We start from the raw sequence: 19,874 nt of genomic DNA on the forward strand, positions 1-19,874 counted from the left end.
AGGGACTGCACAGACCAGTTTGTCCCTGCCAGGCCGGCGTTGGGGCTGCCTTTCCGGCGAAGACAAACAGGGTTATCTCCTCCAGTGTGCTTGGAGCTGCCATCAAAGGGAGCCTTTCTTCCCCTTTTCCAAGAGGAGCCAGGGCTGATGCTCTCCTATCACATCGGGACCTTGTTGTGCCTGTTTGTCCCCAGTCAATGACATCCGCTGCTGATTACTGCTGTCACTGTAGCTGCCCACCCTGGGGCTGGGTTTTCCTTGTGCTGCTACATCACATTGCCAAAATGCAGTAGATTTGAGGCAAGCTTTCATTGGGAAAATTCAGCCTGACCTGGGATCTTGGTGGGAGCTACTCTAAGACTTTCCCAGGTGTCTGAGGTGGCCCAGTGTGGCCCATTTCTCTGCCCTGCCTTGGGCTTTCACTGTTTTGCTGTGCCACATAACTGCTCCCAGTGTTTCCTTGCCTCTCACATGCTGGAACTGTTTGCACATGGAGAGCAAGTAATGCTTTATTACTGTTTACATGAAAGGAAGAAGGCAAAATAAATTAAAAAAAAAAGGAGAGTGGGAACATCTTGTGAACCTGCTGTTCTCAGATCTCTCCGATAAGGACAGTTCCAAGTGCGTGAGAAGTTTCCTTCTCCAAGATTTATTTACTTCTGAAAGAAAAGCCACCTTCATCTCATTATTTTATTTTCAATACAGCTTTTAATTTGGTGAGAAAATATCTTCCCCTTAAAGAACCTATTCTGCCTCATTAACTCCTATAAAAAGCACCCCCCCAAGCTTGAAATGTTTAAAGAAGCATAAATTAAGGCTAAGTTTGTTGTCTGCCGCTTTAATCAACAAACAACCTTAAAAAGGACTCACAAAAGGTTCTGTAAACTAAATTTATTAGTGAGCAGGAAAACAAGCCCTCAGCTGCAGCCTCCTCCCCTTCCCAACCCCCTGGATTTGGAGGGGGTGGGTTTTTGGAGTGACTGGTTTTGTTTACAGTGTCTTGTTCTCTTGGGCAGGTTGTTGTGGTCCCATGGATCTCTGTCAGACTTTTGTGATGCAGCTGAACTGAAGTGACTTGGGACAGTCTGTTAATTAGGTCTTCAAAGCCTTCTCCCTTTTCTCTTCGCTGTACAAATGTCCTTTTTCCCTCTTCTTTTCCCTAAATCTTTTTGTCAGTAGCTCAGGAGGAAGGAGGGGTTTTTTCACAGCCAGAGAAAAGTGCTGTTCTCTCTGCCTTCCTTTCACCTCTCAGGATGTTGGAGGAAAAGTGGATTCACATCTCTTTTCTGCACTTTTCCTCTCCTTGGAATGTTTAGGAAGCCTTCTGCTATTTCCTCTTCATGCCTCATCATGATGTATTTCTTAGGGATATCTCCACACAGGGTGAGGGTGCTCACAGTGACTGCAGTACCGAAAACCAAGGGCAAACTTAGGGGCACAGTGTAGAAAGTTTCAGTGCAGAGGACAGGATAGTTGAATAAAAACACTAGGAATTAACTTCCCTTAGTCAACACATGGGAATGTGTGATTTCTTTCCAAATCCCCCTTAGAATTTTCTCATAACAATGAACTTCCATTGAAACCTCTTGCATCCAGACTCAGTTTAATCTTAAACTGGTTTTTCATTGGGTTTATTTGGGTGAAGTCTTCATGAGGAAATTTAATAATGGGTTTTATTCATTGCTGCAGGATTTGGACTTCCTTATTCTGATTTTTTTTTCACAGCTATCTTAAGTTCAGTCTGAGATATGCAGTGTGAGAGAGATCCAATAAAAATCCTTTTTGTTCACTGGAAAAAATGGCCTTGACCCACTAGAGAGCGATTTGATATTTATCTGAACACCTCCTCACCTTCCAGAAGTTAATTTGACTTGGGGATGAGCCAAGACAGGGAGTTTCTCTAAACTTCTCCCAGCTTTACAGGCTTGGATTCAGAGTCCTGGCTCTGAACAGCTCATGGTTCAAGTTTTCCAAACCAAAAGGCGACTGGGCACGTTTTGGAAAACCCGAGCCTCCCTGGGAGTTCTGTTCTCCCCTGATTGATGGCCCTGCCTCCAGCCCCTCTGTGCTCTCACTCTTCATGGTCTGTGGGTAGGTCAGCCCTGCAAACACTCCTCAAAGGAAATCATCCTTCTCCAATGCAGCCCGTGGTTTATCTCAAAACCCAATTTCCTGTGTCCATCCCACGCCTTCCCTTCCTCCCCCAGCAGACGTGACAAAGGCCTCACATTTCACACCAGCTGCCTGAGCAAATGCAGCATGGGCCCTGCTGTGCTGCAGCCTGGCATCTGCAGTGCCCAGCAAGCCAGGGGTACCAGGAACAGCCACAGGACAGCTTCCTTTGGAGCTCTTTAACATTCTCTTTTCATCCTTTGGATAAGAGCAGCCATATCCCAGCCCTGTGTCCAGCAGCTCATGTTCCCAGAAGCAAGAGGCTGGGAAAACAGGGAGGTGTGGGATGAGAAGGAGCACAGAGGGCATCCAGCTGCCAGGGAGCCATGCAGGTGGAGAACAGGAACACTGACTAGAAAAAACAAAAGAGAAAGGACTCCTGGATGAGTCCTTTGGTCCCCCACAGCAGAGATGTTCCTGTCATCTCTGGGAAGGGATGGGATGTGCATGTGCATAGTCTGAGGGCGTCTCCATCTACTCCCAAAGGCAAACAAAGGCAATGCCCAAACAAAGGCAATGTACAGTGGTGTGTACACAGAGTTTTTAGCCTCTCAGTCCCTGTTCCAGCCCAGCTGGCAGGCTCTGGAGCTGATGGCAGCAGTGTGTACACTGCCTGTTTGCTGTGACGTGGGAGCTGAAGTGAAACTGCCTGCATGCTTTTGGTCCAGGTGGGAAATGGGCAAGGGCTTCACTGCATCTTCCAGACACCAACTCATATCTGTCTCTGCCATAATTCACTCTGCTTCCAATGCAGCTTGCTGCAACTGGGGACACAGGTGGGGAATCTGTCTGGGCATTGCAGGGTCCAGCTCTGATTTCTTCAGGTTTTCTGTAAGTCCAAGTTCTCAAAGCAATGAGAGCACCAGCAGGACAGAGGAAAACTTCAAAAGACCCATGATTGTTGAGGGAGATTATATGACCTCTGTTCTTGAGCTGAAATAGCATTAAACTGCCATTGGAAGCAAACCAAGTAAGAAACCAAAATCCTGCAAAAAAAATATTTTTGAAAAGCCCTCTGAGTCCTCCCCCCTGGCTCTTACCCCCTGCAGGATATGATACTTGATACTGGTGTCACAAGAGTCACCCTGTGGAGAAATCCTGCTTAGTTACAGACACTCTTTAATGTACAGAAGGGCTTTTCCTTCCAGAGTCAGCCCTGAAGGGGCTGCTCCTGCTGGGAAAAGTTCTGGAGGTATTTCAGTGGGAGCTGAGCTGTGCTGTCCCATACAGGACCTGCCGTCTGGGGCTGCTCCACCTGAGCAGGGAACAGTTTTCCACTGAAGCAGGAACAGGAGGGAATTGCACAAAGGCCAAGGTGTGACTGAGATGGTTATCTGTGTAGGGCCAGAGAGGCATTCCAGCCAGGACACCGAGCCCCTGTGAGATGAGAGCTCCCTGTGCTGTGCTGGCTGCTCCAGGGCAGCAGGGATGAAGTTGTGCAGAAGGAAGGCTTGGTTTGGTCAGCGCTGTGTGCTTGTTGTGATCCCTCCCAGTAAATTCCCACTTGGATTAGCTGCCTGTCCTCTGCCTCAGGGCGAGTCCCTGTGCTATCCTAATCATGCTTCAGTAAATAATCCAAGGTTATGGGGAGCCTCAGGTTTGTGCTAGTGCTGGCAATGTTTTTGTTGTTGTTTTTATCGCAGAAGGACAAGCGCTCATGGGTTCTTGTGATCACATCCCAAAGCCGGACTTTGCTTCATTGCCTGCTAATGCCTGTGACCCTGTTTGCCACTCGGGATCTTGCCAAATAGCTGGCCAAGATGCAAAGTACACTTAGAGTGTTTAAAATATCAATAAAACCATCTGGAGTCATTTCATGGAGCAAATTACCGTGGGTCCTTCTGGGTCCTAGTGGAATGATCCTGAGCAGGTGACGTACAGTGCACGTGCTGCTGTGGGAATATTCAGTGTTCCATGTAGCTTTCCAGGCAGAGAGGGGAGAAACCATGCCTTTGGGACAGGTGATAGCAAAAGCCATGGGTGACATCTGCACAGAGGAGCTCTGCTGGCAGCAGGGCCACTCTGGCTGGTGGGCTGGGTGATGGGTGTGCTCAGCTGGGATCAGAAAGGGTCTCCTGCCGTGACAGGGGACAGGAAGGCAGCACCTCCTGAGTCATCCTTATTACCAGGCTGTTTAATCCTGCTTCCCAAACCTGCCCTTCTGTGTCACAAGACAGTGATGTAGAACTGCTGAAATTATTAACCCATCCTGATGACGCATCCCCTCAGGCACGTACATGGGAGGGGTCTGTTGTTGTCCCCACTGGAAATCCAGCTGAGAGAGCTCAAGGACAGCTGTGTGACAGCACCCCAGCTTTTATACACACCAAATATTCTCCCTAGGAAGCACAAGTGAAAAAAAATGCAGGAAATGGCCCTTAATCTGCTGAGAGGTGCCACCTCATGATGGGTTCCATCATTAGGACTCAGAAGTAATGCTCACTGCCTTTGTAACCTCACCTCAGGTGTTTTTTCTGGTTTATCACTGTGGTTTCTGCAGCTGACAAAGTATTAAACATTTCAGGCTGCTGCTGATGAGTGTACAGGTAGGGAGAGAGACATCAGCATGAAAAGTAGCACTTGCTGAGCATTATTTCACCTGATAGAGATTTTAGTTCAAATGAGACCAACAGGAACCATTTTAAGCTAAGTCAGAATAAAGTTACATATAAACAGAAGTAAAATTATCTATGTAACATGTTATGATAGCTTAACAGTGGGTGAACAAATGGCTTCAGGAAGGCCAGTGCCTCTAGTAAAGAGCATGTTTGGAGTGGGATTCTTTCCTGCTCAGATTAAGGTCCCATCCCTTTCCCTCACTCTATAAAATACCGGTCTCTTTCTATATAAAATAGGGATTTTTTTAAAGTTATTTTTGGATATTCCAGATACTCACATTGTGAAGAGCAATTTTTCCAGCAACTCCTCTTAGGGTTCAAAAGGTGTTTTCTTTCCTTCACATTCCCCACTTGCCCTCTTGGTTCTGCATGGCTCTCTGGTGCTGCCAGCAGTGTTCAGAGGAGTTTGAGTTCAGGGGTTGTTACAGGAGCAGGCGCTGTATTCACATCCACATGCAAATCCAAAAAAACGGGGTGAACATGGAGCCACCTCTTGAGAGGAAACAGCTACCAGAGAAAAAAACCAGGAGGCTTAAAGGAGGGTACAGAGCAGCAAGGGAGAGGCAGGTGTTTGGCATCAGAAGGACAGGAAGGAGGATGGCAAGGGGCACGGTGGGAAAGCAGAAATGGATTTCATTTCACCTGTACACTCTGTCACCACGGGAACGGGAAAATGAAGACTTTAATTCCCAAGGCACAAACCAGCTTGGCTCTGGGAGAGCTCCGTGCTTGTTTCATGCCAGCCCAAAACAGGGCATTAGAAGTACAAATTCTTACTTGAAACTTGAACACCTTCTTGTGTTTGACACAAATAAGGGTTTTCTTCCAAGAAATGGAAAGGGTTTATTTATCTTGGCTCTGCCCATCTTCCTTTGTGAGACACAACAGTTTTAAAATTAAATTTCACATAGCTCATTTGCTGGTTAAATGCCCAGAATGAAACGCACCTAGCAGGTGACAGCAGACGCTGTTAAAGCCACCGCAGCAGTAACACAACTTCCTCTGCTTTGTGGGAAGGTGCGACCGGACTTTTGCGGGGCTGAGATGTGCGCCCGGCGGGGTTGGTGCTGGCGCTGCGGGCACGGAGATGCGGCGGGGTGGGGCAGCTGGCCGGGGGCTCCGGGCTGCGGGGCCGAGCCGGGGGGGCTGCCCCGGTGCGGGGCGGTGCCGGGGGCGGGCTGCCCGCCGCGGCACCTGCCGGGGGCGGCCGGAGGCGCCGCCGGGCTCCGGCGCCCTCGCCCGGCGCCACTGCGAGCCCCGGGGCACGGTGAGTGCGGCGCTGCGGGAGGAGCGCTTCGGCAGCGGGGATGTGCGGAGTTGGGAATGATGTGCGGAGCGGGGAATGATGTGCGGAGCGGGGAATGATGTGCGGAGAGGGGAATGATGTCCCGCAGCAGGGATGCGCGGGCAGTGCGGTGCTGGAGGCGGCGCGGGGGACGGGACCCGCCGTGATGGGGCTGCCTGGCTGCGGGGCGGGCGCGCTCCTGCTCCAAAGGCCGGGATAACAAAAGGCGGCGGCCCCGCAGCCCGGCGGGCTCCGGCGGAGTGTCCCGGAGAAGGGCGGCCGCCCCTTCCCCTTCCAGCTGCTGTTTTCTTGTTCGGTGTTTCCGGGGCCTCTGGATGCTGGGAAGAAGCAGCCGGGGAGGGAAGGGGTGCAGGACGAGACCCGCCGTGCCGCGCTCCCCGCTGTCCGCATGTGAAACTCATTGCTCGGAGAGGTTCTCCAGGTGCCATTGAACGCCGTCGTTGTGCTGTGATTGCCCGGACACGTCCGAAGCTGCAGCATCCGCTGGGCAGGAGCTGCGGTGCTTCAGGGTCTCTTTACTGCTCTGTCCCTGGAGGGAATTGCCGGCCCTCAGAGCAGCGGGAGGTTTCGTGTGCGCTCTCTCCGTGGCACATGTTTTAGTAAGCAGTGTAGTGTTCCTGCAGGGAGTTCTGCTGGCAGGCACCTTGCAACGAGATACCGAGACAGAAGCTGAGAAGTTTTATCACCTGGTTGGAATGACCCACAGGCTCCTTAAAATGGATAAGAAGAGAATTATATTCAAATGTAACACTATTAGCCAGCATTTTTCTTTGTAAATTTGGGAGAAACGTGACCTACAGAACTCATTTGCCTTCACTCCAACTTTCTCCCCTACTTCTTCTGCTCACAAGGTCCAAAGGTCTGCTTTTCTCATTCCCTGCTAAAATGCTTTTTAAATTCTGATCTCTGTATGTTGTTCTGCCTAAAAAACCCAGCCTTAAATTTAGTTGGCTTTAGGTGCCACCAGCAGCACCCATTAAAACACGTTGGTTTCTCATCCCAGCCTGAGCCATCTTTAGCCCAGTCAGCAGAGGGGTGAAGCTCAGCAGCTGCCTGTGTTTGCTCAGCCAGGGGGGCCTGACTCTGCTCCTGCAAGGTGCTTGTCCAGATTTTCCTCCACACCAGCAGAAACAACAGTAGGGAAGAATCAATGCCCTGAAACTCCTTTGACTGAGAGAGGTGAAGTCCAGGCCAGCCTACAAGTGGGAGAGGGAGGGGTGCTCTGCATGTCCATTATATGGGGATTTAGAGGATTGAGAGCTTGTTGGCCCACATTAAATGGTGCTTGGCACCTCTGGTTCTTTAATCGAAGAGGGAAGTTCAGTTCGACTGAAATCAGGATTACTGTAAATTTTAAGGGAAAGTTCATTTAATAATCACAGAGGCTTATCTAGCAGAGGTCAGCAGGCCAGAAGTTTAACCATAAAACATTGCTCAAAAGGCAATAAGGACATAAAAGACCAGCTGTAGCCTACTTGGCATTGCTCTGCAGAGAGGGCTGCTGCCGTGGCACGTGGGAGCCCTGCCTCTGGGAGACAGGCAAGCTGTGGTCCTGCAGCAGCCAGGGGCCTCCACAAATGCCCCTGTGTTCAGCAGGCCTGAACAGATTTTTTTATGAGAATAAAAGCAGGGTGATGTAGAGCCCTTCTCCCTCTGTAGAGTGTCCTAGCTCTTGGCAGCAGTGGGAGAAAAGCTGGGCTCAAGCAGGAGGATGCAGCTGGCATCAGTGAGCAGATGGACTTGGGAAGGCTGCAGAGGGAAGAGCAGTGATGGGGAAAACATCCTTCCTGCATTTGTTTAGTTAGGCTGGACCCTGCTTTAATGGTCAGCTCCCTGGGTGAGCAACCATCCTTCACTTGGTGTTTGCAGAGCAGCCAGCACGGTGGGGGCTGGTCCATCCCATCCCTGGGCTTCTTCACCCCAGCAGCAGTGTAAGTAAATAACCCAGGAGGATATGACATCAAACAGGGTGTTTTATAGTGCCCTGTGTGATTCCCACTTGGCTAACATTTGTTCAGGCCCAGAGTGACTGTGGCTGGCGCTGGCAAGCTGCTGGACATTAGTGGGTGTGGAGTGGAGAATGGCTTATGGTCAGCAGGATCAGGCTGCAGCCACACTGCTCAGTATCTCAGGGTGCTCCAGTCAGTGGAAAAGAAGAGCTTTGTGTTTGAAACTGTGCTTTAGGAGGTTGTTCCCAAGTTAAACCAGAGTGAAATGTTGACTGCCCTTGATGTGCTGCATTGCTGCATGCTTGCCTCTGCTCAGATGAGAGCCACTTCCCTAATCCTTTACATTGGAGTTGCACCAGGGCTCGAATTCGTGGCAATGTCCTTGGGTTTAAAGAAGCATGAGGAATTTCAGTTGTTCGTGAGGGAGGGGGATTGGGTGGGTTTTTGATGTAGCAGTAACTGCTGTTTTGGCTCAGTTCTAGAGGCTGGGATCAGAAGGGTAGATTTATGCCTTTGAAAGAGGAATTTGATGGAAATGAAACCAGCCCACTTCACCCTGATTAGATTTCATCATGTTGTGCCTTCAGCATCCTGGCAACAAGGGCAGAGACTTGAGAAACATCCAAAAGTTAAAAGGACATGGTTCCTATGGATTATCAGTGTGTCTGTTATTTTTAAAAAAATCTCATCTTTACTATTCTTTCAGCAACTCAAAACGGTTGAAGACAAGTATTCAGGGAGACAATAAAAATAGCCAGGCCAAGTGCTCTCCAGCAGAGACCTGATCCTGTCTGTGTGCTGCAGAATGCCCAGATTCCTTTGCACTTACAGACGGGCTCCAGGCTGGAGACAGACTCCATTTCAGCCTAATTTAAGCAAAGGACGTGATGATAACTGGTTATAACAGTTATGGTGGGGACAGGGCCCCGTGCACCATGGCTGCACCCTTGTCCTGCTATGGCAGCTTAAATTTCCCTGGGTAAATGGGAGCAAATATGTGCTATAGTGAGGCACAGCTCTGAAAACTCAGCTACAGCCCTGATGGAAATACCAAGCCTGGAGCCTGTTTGTCCAATACTGTGTTTTCCCATCCAGGCTAGGGAGAAGTAAATGGCCTATACCACCCCCCAGGGGCAGAAATGATTGGAAGGGAGAAGGAGAAGCTGGGATATTTGAAGTGACTCTTGCAGCCAAGGAGTTTGCCTTGTGAAATCATGGTTTGATTTGTTTGTCTTCCTGTGCAGACATTGTTTGCCTAGGAGCCCACTCACCCCTGGCTGGAGTGCTTAATTCCCTGCAGGCCAGACCTTGGATGGATGTGCTCTGTGCTGGGGAGGGAGTGGTTCAGCCACGCCAGGGAGAGGTGTGTGTTGAGAGGTGGATTGAAAGGGAAAGGTTTTATGGGGCCCCGTGGCTCTGTTGTGAAGGATGCCAAACCTCCAGGCTGGAAACTGAGGGCTAGCACTGTTGAAGCAAAAAAGGAGCTTAGTTTCTAAGTGGCTACTGAGTTTACTACCTTGTTTGTGTCAAGGGTTTGTAGGGGTGATGCTGATTAATGTCATGTCCTTTCCCTAGGTCTGTCTGTTCCCTTCCTCTTCCATCTCACCAGGCTCAGCCTGACACTCTTTATTAGGCCACTTGTCCCTGATTTGTGAGGAGTCAATATTGACACTGATGGCTGCTTAATGGGCTTTGGGTTTGCTGCTTTCTCTCCCCACCAGTTTGGCACTTGTGACTTGAATTTGTGTCTGGGACTGGCTGTGCCCAGGTTCCATTTTGGGCGGGGTAATGACGATGTCACGGCGTGTGCTGTGTACGAGGAGAGGCTGGGAGTGGGGATATGTGTTGCTCCCCTTTTTTCTTGTTGATATGCAGAGATTTCCAGGCTGTGACTCTGAATCACTGCATGTCCCTAGCCAAGGTGTGGCTTCCTTTGAGAGGGAAGAAGAGTTTTTGATGTCTTGTTGACCTCTAACTGCTGTGAAGGCCTCAGGTCAGACTGGCACTTGGCAGTGCTGTGAGTGCTCCTCTCCTCTCCTCTCTGCTTCCTCAGTGTGCTCTGGGGCAGATACTCCAGGGAAATGCAGCTCATGCTGCTGCAGTGTTTGGGGTGCATTTTTAAGACGGGTCTGAAGCAAGGAAAGTCCCATTAAAAGTTGATAGGCATTTAAGCTAAGTGGGGGTTTCTGGGTTTCCCAAGAGCTGTGAAAGGGCACATGGAGGAGATCCTACACCCAGGGCTGTGTACAGGAAGGATGCTGGTGGTGTCTCCTCAGCAGAAGGATGGCAGATGACTCCTGATCAGCTAGAATGGCTCTCTGCTGGGGGGAGTGGAGTCAGGAAGGCCTATTGCCCCTTTGGGGGGTTTGTGTGAGAGCAGTGGGGATGCACTGAGGCACAGGACCAGGCGAGAGGGGCCTCCCTCATCTCATGTTCCTTGACATGGTTGCAGCCCTCATCCTTCTCCAAGATCATCTCTGCCAGATTGGCAGATGCTAAAAATATTTGGAGTGACAAACAGATATTTATTAGCTTAGCAGCCAGCATTTCTGTCACTTGCCTTGGGCTCTCTCACTGAGCTGGCCAAGTCCTCGTCTCTTTACTCAATCTATCATCACTGCTTACTCGGGCAAATCTCCTGCTGAAATCCCCAGGAAGTGAATGGAATGCTGTGTTGAGTAAGGTGTTCAGGAATTTGTCCAGGAAGAGGTTGGTGTGTGGGATGGAGAAGCAGCTCATAAGGAGTAGCTCATATTCTGAGGATTAGGCATTGCTACACTTTTAAAGGTGATTTAGACCTGTACACTCCACCCGTCAAGAAACTGCAATTAAAATCTGGAATACCAGGAAGCACTGCAGATAATCAGGTTAGAGAGAGCTGAGAAACAGCTCAGCTGCTGTAGACCTGAGTTTTTGGTGCTGAGTGTCCACTGTGCCTGTGATAAATGAGTAGGAGGCTTCCTTCTGCCCCCACATTGTCACTCCATTAGTACAAATCACTGAGCCTAGTTTTCAAAAATCAGCTGAGCCACTGTTGCAGCACTTTGGTACCATCCATATTTCCATAGGAGAGCTGCTGGGCTAAAATTTCAGGGTGTGTTCCCTGAAGTGCAAGGTGTCACCAATGCTGGCAAGGAGGAGAGATCCAGCTGTGCTGGCGGAAGAGATTAATGCCCCACTTGCTCATAGTGCCAGAGACCTCATCCATCTGCCACTGGAACAGTTCCTGTAAGCACTCCCTTAATCTTTAGCTTTAAACCATTTAAATTGTTGGTCTGAACTGACCTAGTTTGGTTTGTATGGAACATGTTGGGAGCTGCACCAGCAGATGCAGCCTGGTCCCAGCTCCAGGCTGCTGGCAGAGAAGTTTCCCAGTGGAGGCTGGCTTGCCTTTCAGGTCTCAGGGCTGCACCCTATGGCCAGGTCCCAGGTGGGACACCCCTGCCTGACATTCAGCCACCCCTAGGATGGCCCTTTTGTAGCTGGAAAACATCGCTGTTCTGAAGGGTGAGTGTAACAAGAGTAACTGTGGGGAAATACTTTCTGCTGATTGCATCTCTTGCTGTGAATGTAACTGTTATTCCAGCATGGAGGGCTTGTGGGCTTTTCCTGTGGAATAATTTTAATTCCCAGACCCTAAAATGCAAACTAATCCTTATGTTATGAGAGTATGACTTTTCCTTCCTTGTTGTTGTGATGCTTTTCTTTCTAGGAGGTGCAGTTGCATTTTTTGTTTTGCTTACATTTGTCCTTTGGAGCCAGCTTGTGCTTTGGTGTGTGTAATGTAAGAGAAGTTAAATGTTATCATTTATCAGAAGGACTTTAGATCCACAAGATTCAGTGTGGGGACACCACAGGATGCTGATTTACCTGTGTGTGGCGGCCCTGGCCCCTACAGGGACAGGTTAAAGACCCTCCTAATTGCCTGAGCAGTGCCATGCATCATCTTCATCTCAGGCACCTCTGCCCCACAGGTCTGATGCACAGCAGGGAGAGCTGATCCCAGTGTTTTATGGCCTCACAGCCTCCTGGTCCTGAACAGCCTGTCAGGAGAGGGGATGCTCTGATTCCCCAAGCTGATCCTGCAGCGTCCCCAAAGGTGAAAAACCTCGAGAGATGCTTGGTAATGGTCAAGAGCAAGTCTGTAGGACAGTCCTGTTAGTTGTGGGGTATAAAAGAATGAAACTGTCATTTTTTTCTGTTTTACTCCTGTCTTGACACAGTATGCAGGTGGATCTGTTTTTGAGAGGGTTAAAGCTTTGAGCATAAGGTGTGTAGGAGAGCATTTTGTGTGCAGGTAGAGGTGGGTTGCAGGATGGATCACACACCACTTTTTTGACAGACCAGAACAGTTGTCACCTTTGGGAGAGAAAGGGTGAGAAGGTGACATCTCCCCTGAGCTGGCAAGGTGCTGCTCAAGTCAGTACTGCTTCAGAGTCCTTTGCTTCCATTGAACTTCATCCCGAATTAAGCCACAGTCCTAGGAGGATCTGGGCCAGAGCTGCAGGGAGCACACGTTGGGAACAGGCTCTCTGGGTGGTACTGGGGCACAAACAGCAAGCTGAGATAGATTATAACTGTAAACCACTATTACAAACAGCCAGGAATTCACTAGGGATAAAAGCTAATGCCTGAGCCCTACAGGCTCTTCCTTCCAGCCAGGATCCAGGTCGTTTTGGCAGGACTGTGCAGAGAGCTGTGCGCTCTGACACCGGCTGGGCAGCACAAGAAAGGACTGTGGGCTGTGGGGCTGCGTGCCCAGCTGCCTCCGAGGGCCAACTGCTCATGCCAAGCAGGGGAGGCCCCCAATTCAGAAAGCGTGGATTTAGGGTGCTTTAAAAGGGTGGCAGTCTCCGGGTCGAGGTCTGGGTGCAGTGGAATGCTGATTGTCAAAGCTAAAGACCAAAGGGAACGCTGCATATTGTGGGCGCAAATGCAGCTGGCACCAACCAAAAATGTGCATGTGAGTGCCTTTCTAAGTACCCAGTAATCCTCCAGGGCAAAACGGGGATTAGGGCTCTCTTGCAGACAAAGAGGGAGTTCATTTTCTCAAAGATCCCTTGGCCAATGAAGTGAGGAACCCAAATGAATGCCAGGGCTCCTTTCCGCTCTCTGCTTGCAAACAGGTACGGCGCCGAGCAGCTGGTTTGTGTGGGGCTGTGCAAACACAGCACGGCCAGAGTGTGGGACTGGGGGCAGGTCAGCTAAAACCCCTCCAGTCCCAGGGGAAAGGGGAAGCCAGAGAAATGCTGGACAAGTAGGACTAGACAGTGTTGCACGGCGAAAACGTGGTCTCCATTCTCCCGATTCTTTCTCGGTGGACCTGAAGGTCAGCGCTCATTGAGGTTGTTTAAGTGGGAGTTGCCTGAGTGAAGAGCCCTCCGAGGAGGAAAGCTGTGAGTCTGGATTAATTCCAGGTGACTTCTCAGCCTCTGTTGCTTTGCCCTGGAATTCTGCGTGCTCAGAATCTCCACGTAGGAGCCATTAGGCTGAAAGTGATGGGTGCCTGAATGGGGGATGTATCCCTCTAAAATCTGCCATCCTGGGGTTTCTTTAATTTCCTCCAAGCAATGGCCTGTGCAGGTAGAAAAGCACAAGCCCCTCTGCACTGTTCCTGGGAAAATTCTTCTTTTCCCTTTTGGGGATTGGCTTATGGCACAAAGATCAGCTCTAGTAATCCTGGCTTACCAGATATCAGGGTGGATGTGCCTGTGATGTGTACAGAAAATGTGCATTAAGTAGTCCTGTTTCTTAGAGGCAGCAGCCAGCAGCACTCTGAATGCATTTGGGTTGCGTGGTTTGGTTTTTTTCCCTCAGCTCTCCTGACCCATCTGAAATCCTACACGTGGATATTACTGTTTCTACTTGAGAACTTGGATCTTGCTGCAGATCTCTGGAAGGAATGCCTAATTCAGTCCCAAGATTCATGTCAATGAGCCTTATTGAGATTTCAAACTGTCTTGCTCTTCTTGGCATGAAAATGTGCTTCCAGGAGTTACACAGGTGGAGCCTGTTGTGCTCTGGATTCATGAGCCAGACTTGAATTCCTCATGTGCCTGATTAAGACTGTGCAGTTAAACCTGGCTGTTTCCCATCTCAGGTGAATGCTGTAAGCCATGAGCTAGAGGTTTTACCCAGGGAGTGAGACTTTTTCTTGCAAGAGTTTTACAGATGGTTAGTGTGAGAGGTTTCGGTGGAATTTATAATTCTTTTTCCATTAGAAGTTTTGTCCACGTTTCCACTTGGTCTTGGCTCTTGGTGTGGCTCAGGGGTCCTGTGAGCACAGAGTAACAAACCCGTGCAGGCCCTGCTGCTGACAGGAGAGCACCTGGGCCTTAGTGCTCTGACACACGGGGCACTTGCAGTGCAGCTAAAGGAGATTCTGGGAGCGTGACAGAGATGTGGATTACAGGCTATTTCTGGAGCAGCCACGGGAGGTAACAAAATAAGAAATACGTAAGCAGTCCAGTCTTTTCACTTCGGGCGGAGTGCGAGGATCTGCCGAGCAGCATGGCCACAGCCAAGGTCGGTGCTGGGGTGAGTGTGGTCCCTGTCCCTGGGATGAGTGAGTGTGGTCCCTCCCTGCCCTGCACCTCTCTCCCTGACAGCAGGAGGAGGCAGCAGGGCTTGCTCTTTGCCGTGGAGGTGGCGTTTGCATTCCCAAGGAGACGTAATTCCGGCTTGCCTGCGGGATGAGGAGAGCCAGAGGTGAAGCTGCCCAGCTCTCCTTGTGTCACTGGGCTGAGCTGGGGATCTCAGGCTGCCTGTGGCATTGTGTAACGTGGGGTGCCATGAGGATAAACCAGCAGTGTTAACTCCTTGGGCTCCTTCCTGCCTGTCAGAGCCCAGCTAGGCTTTGCTGCTGCTTCTCTGTAGTTTTGTGTCTGTGATGTGCTGTTGGCTGTTTCTGTAGTGCAGGGGGGTTTCCTCTTAGCTTCTGATTTAATACAAAGCGAAGAATATCAGGAAATGCCTACAGATAGCTGTAGAAGCTGGAAGAAGAGTTCCCTGCTTTAATCTGGGTTTCAGAAGCATCATTGTGTGAGCACCTATATGTCTAGAATAGCTCTTAATTCCGTCAGTGGTTACAAATACTCCCAAATTATTTAAAAATGAGGATTTAACCTCCATTCTCTCTTCTAGAATAACACTGGATTTAGAGATAACAAGATACTAAAAATTACTAAATCAGTTAACATTTGGGGATTGGATCCTCTGGGACTCAGGTCATCTATTACTGTGGCAGCAAACCAGGTGCTGGTTTAAACTCAGTAGTCATGGCTTCAAGAGGTGGAACTATTAAAAAATACCTGTTCTGAATTTTTTTAAGAAGTTAATTTCTAGACATAGTTCCAGGTGCTGTTTATGGTATATCCTAGACTCATCCCTGGAATTACAGGCAGCTGAGCCAAGAGTACAGGATGGTAGTGCAGCCAGAAGAGCTGTACTGCGGTTTGCCTGGAAAAGAAATGCTGTGAGCAGACAAAGCTGGGTTTGTGCCACTTCCCTGTGCAAAATCTGTCTCCTCTCTGGGAGTTAGAGCCAGGCAGCTGAGCCTGCACTGCATCATTTCCTCAGTGGGAGCAGTGATTTATGCTGCTGCCATTACTCAGGGAACTATTGTTATGAAACATGGAGTTTAATTAATTAAGAATATGATCTCTGCAGACTCAGATAATTGCCGGGAGAGCTGCTGGGCAGAGGCACCCACCCACACTTTCTGTCCAGGCTGGCTTTAGAAAACCCATCTGTGTTGGAATGTGAAGGTTGTAAATAAGGATAAGGAAGACTGAAGAAAGTGAGGAGGAAGAGCCAGGAGCCCAAAAGGTTAAGATAAGTGCTGTGAAACGTTCCAAGCATGCAGGTAACGGGAGGTCAGCACGGGAGGCAGATAAGGTGGCCAGAAGAGCTCAGAGTCAGAGGATCTCCCTAAAACAGCAGCTGAGTTCTGCAAGGACTGTGGCAGCTCAGGAAGGGCATCAGGCATCAGATGGCAGCCCCTGCAAAACCAGTCTTATGGGGAGTTGATTAATATAAAATCAGGCCACCCATGCGTTCTTGAAGAGCTGTGAAGAAGGTGGTGAAAAGTAGGGAGAGGTTCACAGATGCCTGCTGTGGAAAGGCCTGCTGTCTGTGTGGGTTGAGATGGATGTGGGGTCAGGAGGTGCTGCCTTTCTTCTGGAGGGGCACTGAAACTTCTGAGGGAGGTTTTCCTTGAAAACAACCCTTAATCTCTAGCACTGTATTCTCTCACTGTCAAGCAAGCAGCAAGGAAAAGTCCAAGCAGGCCATATTTTTAGATGAGGGAAAAGCTGAGCAGAGGGCACTCATGGACATGTGGGGTATTAAATACCAAAGGCACTATGGAAGCAGCAAGTATAAATAACAATTCATAATTAAACACTAACTTTGCTGAAAAGGGAAGATTTCAGAGGCAGCTGCCAGCCTCAGGTGGGAGGTAAAGGAGTTTTAAATAGACTGTGTGTGCTGGGTTTCCTGTCTCCCACTTGAGAGCTTCAGAAACAGCACGATAACAAAAGGAACAACTGCAGGCCCCTCCTTGCCAGGGATACTTTTTAGCTATGGAATTGTGAGGCCCTTTGCAGCATCCCAAAATAAAATGCAGCCCCAGGCTTTAAGAGCATCCCACTGGGCAGGGTGCTGCCACAGGGAGCTGGAGAGCTGTCCCAGGGCAGCTGGAGCTTTGGGAGAACGTCCACTCTAAGGAGAAGGTGTGAGCACAGCCAAGAGGAAAGGTAGGCCCTCAACACCTTTGCACAGGAGTGGCTCTCTCCATGTTATGGTGGAAGAAGAGTCTTTATAGGGATTTACACCCTCCTGGTTGTTAGACTGAGCTGCCTGACTTAGAAATGCTGTAGAAAATGTGCTGGGACACGCAGCTGCAAGGGGAGGACAGGTGCTGGGCTTGGGTTCTGTTTGGGGGGGTGTCCAGCCCTGCAGCCTGGCTGGCCTCAGCTCTTCTCCCTGCCCTGCTCTCCCAGGGGACACCCCTGCCTGGGGACCGTCCCTCTGGCTGTGCTCTGGCCCTGACGTGGGTGTGCTTCCCAGGTGGAAGGAGCCTCCTCTCTGGTGTTCCCACTGGGCCTGATTAATGGTGTTGTTTCTAAGTGCCTGCTTAGTTTTCAGTGTCTTACTGAGCCTGCCGTGCACCACTGAGCTCTGCAGTTACAGCTTTTGAAGAGGCTCGGGAAGAAGTCCTGTTGCATTTCCTTGTTCCCCCAACAGCCCATGGAGACACTGATTAATGTGTCTGTGAGGTAAAACCCCAAAGCTGTGCTTGCTGGCAAGCACGGGGTGCTCCTGTGAGGGGAAACACCCAAGCTGCTGAGGGACTCACTCAGAAACTTCTGCTTAAAGCAGTGTAGAGCCTCTGGTGTCTCTTTCTTAGCATCCTTCAAAAGCTGTTTTTTCTTTTTTAAAAAAAAAGGAAAAAAAGCCTAAGTGCTGAAAGATCACTAGGCTGTGGTTCCTGGGGAGCTGTAGACACTTTTTAGTTCTTATATCAGTTCCTCAGGCTGCTGCTGACTCTTTCCTTGGCACAGGGCAGTTTCCCAGCCCTGATATTGTCACTGGCTGCCTCAGAGACAGCTGGCCAGAGAGAAGGCGTGAGCAGCTTTCCCCACTGCAGGAGCACTGCTGTGCTGTGGCCTGGCCAGAGCCAAACTCTGCTCTTCAGGAAACGAGCAGGGAAGCACAGGGCTCTGCTCTCCAAACGCTGAAGCTGTGAATATACTCTGCTTACAGAATTGTATGGGTAAATTCTCTACAATCCTTTAAATCCTCATCTGTCGCAGACCTTCTGTCCTTTCAGTGTCTTGCAATGAAATCCCCTCTGGAAATTGCTAATTTGTCATGCTAAGCTTGGTGAGCAAAGAGAATTAGAACATTGAAGGATATTGGCACTTCCAGGGCTGCAGAAAACGAGATGTTGCTCCTGGTGTGCAGTGAGGCTGGAGTGGGAGCAGGGAAGGGAACCTTTAGAGTTTGATCGGAGATTTGACATCGTCTCAGAGGAGAGGATTGGCAGAGACAAAGCAGGACGGGATTTGGCACTTGCAAAGAAAAGGCAACCAAAGCAGGATTTAGGGTAAAAATTGGATGAAGATAAGCAGGGTGAGCAAAAAAAAAAAAAAAAAAAAAAAAAGAGGCCGTTCCGGAGCAGTCGCTTTCCCTAATGTAGGTGAAAGTGCTGCCGCGCTTCCCTGCTGTATCTCATCCGCAATGCGAGGCTTAACATTCCTGCCCGGCACGTGGGGCCAGGGGGAGGACCCGGCCGGACACAAAGACGGCCGGGCTCTCACCGCAATGGCATCCAAGCCATCTCAGCCATGCAGAGCCCCGCACGCCGGCATGTGGGCTCAGCACACAGCGGGAGGCGATTCCAGCTTATCCCGGGCCGGAGAGGCGCAGGGGGGATTGAGCAGCTCCTCCAAAACACTCCTGAGGGACACTGGCAGAGCCAAGCACTGCCCAGATGCGAGAACAGCAAGGATGCAGATAGCTTCCTGCAACATGTACTTCACACGTTCTAAAAACCAGCCTGGTGCCCCTGCCTTGCCCTCTGGGTCTGTGCATTGCCCTCTTTGCTAAAATCCTGATGATTTAGCATGTGTAAAAGGGCTGAGGTGTTGACATGTCCTTGCTCTCCTTTGGCAGGGACACCCATGCAGCACAGGGATGCACAGAGCTGTCTCCCAGCCCGCTCAGCCAGGACTGCGTGAGCGCTGACTTCCAGCCCAGCAAAGCCCCGTGGGCAGCAGGAGTCAAGCTGCGGCTGAAGACCAGGTGAGATTGTGTTTGTGTCCCTGAAACATCTGCAAGGACAGGGTGGGATGCTGTGAGGAGCACTCAAGGGGGAGGAGCGCTGAAATTTCTCCTCAGAGGCTTTTGTCAGTGCTGGTAAGGGTCATTAGAAATGCTGAACAAAATATCTCAGAGGAAATAAGTCTTCTTTGAGTTCCCAACTTCAGGTGCCTGGCATTCTAAAAGCACCTGGCTTCTTCAGAGTCTGGGAGTTTTAGTGGGAGTTTGGCATTCATGACTTCAGAGTACCTGTCTGCATTTTTGAACGATCAAATGTCTTCAGGAATCGGTTTCCTGAACTGCTCTGGGTTGGCTGAGCCTGACTGCCCTCCTTTGGCCACACAGTTTAGGACCAAATCCTACATCATTTACTCAGGCACAGCTTTTGATGGCATCAAAAGAGCCTCTTGCATCAGTCAGAGGTAATCTGGGTGGCCTCACAGATTTTTGTGTCTCAGCCTTCTGAGATTTGTACCATGAGGTCGAAGCATGGCTTCTATTTGCAGCATCGCATTTGGGCCAGACCTTGACTTATTGAAGCCAAGAAGCTCTGCTGATTGCCTAGAGCTGCCCAAAATGTGGCCCAGTGCCTGTGAGTGAGCAGCTGAGAAGGGAATTCCACATTCTGATCTTATCAGCAAGGATGCACCTCTGGAGCAACCTCCCTGACCTTAGTGGAGCTTCTGGCCACTGTAGGCAATCATGGATGCTGACCCTGCCTGGCCTTGGAAAGAGCAGATTTTAGAGGCTGAAATACCTCCTCAAGCTGATTTTATTGAGAAGTTTATCTCTGACTGAGGAGTGGGACTCTGCATTTCCCCAGGTATGTGACCCACAGGGAATTTGGGAGAGGAGCTCTCCTACATCCACCAGCTCCCCATAACAATGAGTCATTCACCATATCCCCTCTCTGAATCCTTCTTGCCCATCCATTTAGTAGCAGATCTTCACAGAAGCCCCAAAGTTTAGCATTTCACTTGGGTAAATTTGCCTTTGAGTGCAGAG

At 49.9% G+C, this 19,874-nt stretch overlaps 1 protein-coding gene across 2 annotated transcripts in view; it reads left to right on the forward strand.

Annotated features, from left to right (window-relative positions):
• SHROOM3 (shroom family member 3) overlaps nucleotides 1–19,874 on the forward strand; it is a 103,752-nt gene that overhangs the window by 60,573 nt on the left and 23,305 nt on the right. For both annotated transcript variants that reach the window (XM_033061067.1, XM_033061068.1), the window contains exon 3: nucleotides 18,723–18,851. In XM_033061067.1, coding sequence (XP_032916958.1) covers nucleotides 18,723–18,851 — 129 coding nt within the window. The remainder of the gene's footprint in view (nucleotides 1–18,722; nucleotides 18,852–19,874) is intronic.

The sequence above is a fragment of the Catharus ustulatus genome, chromosome 5, assembly GCF_009819885.2.
Source record: "Catharus ustulatus isolate bCatUst1 chromosome 5, bCatUst1.pri.v2, whole genome shotgun sequence".
NCBI lineage: Eukaryota > Metazoa > Chordata > Aves > Passeriformes > Turdidae > Catharus > Catharus ustulatus.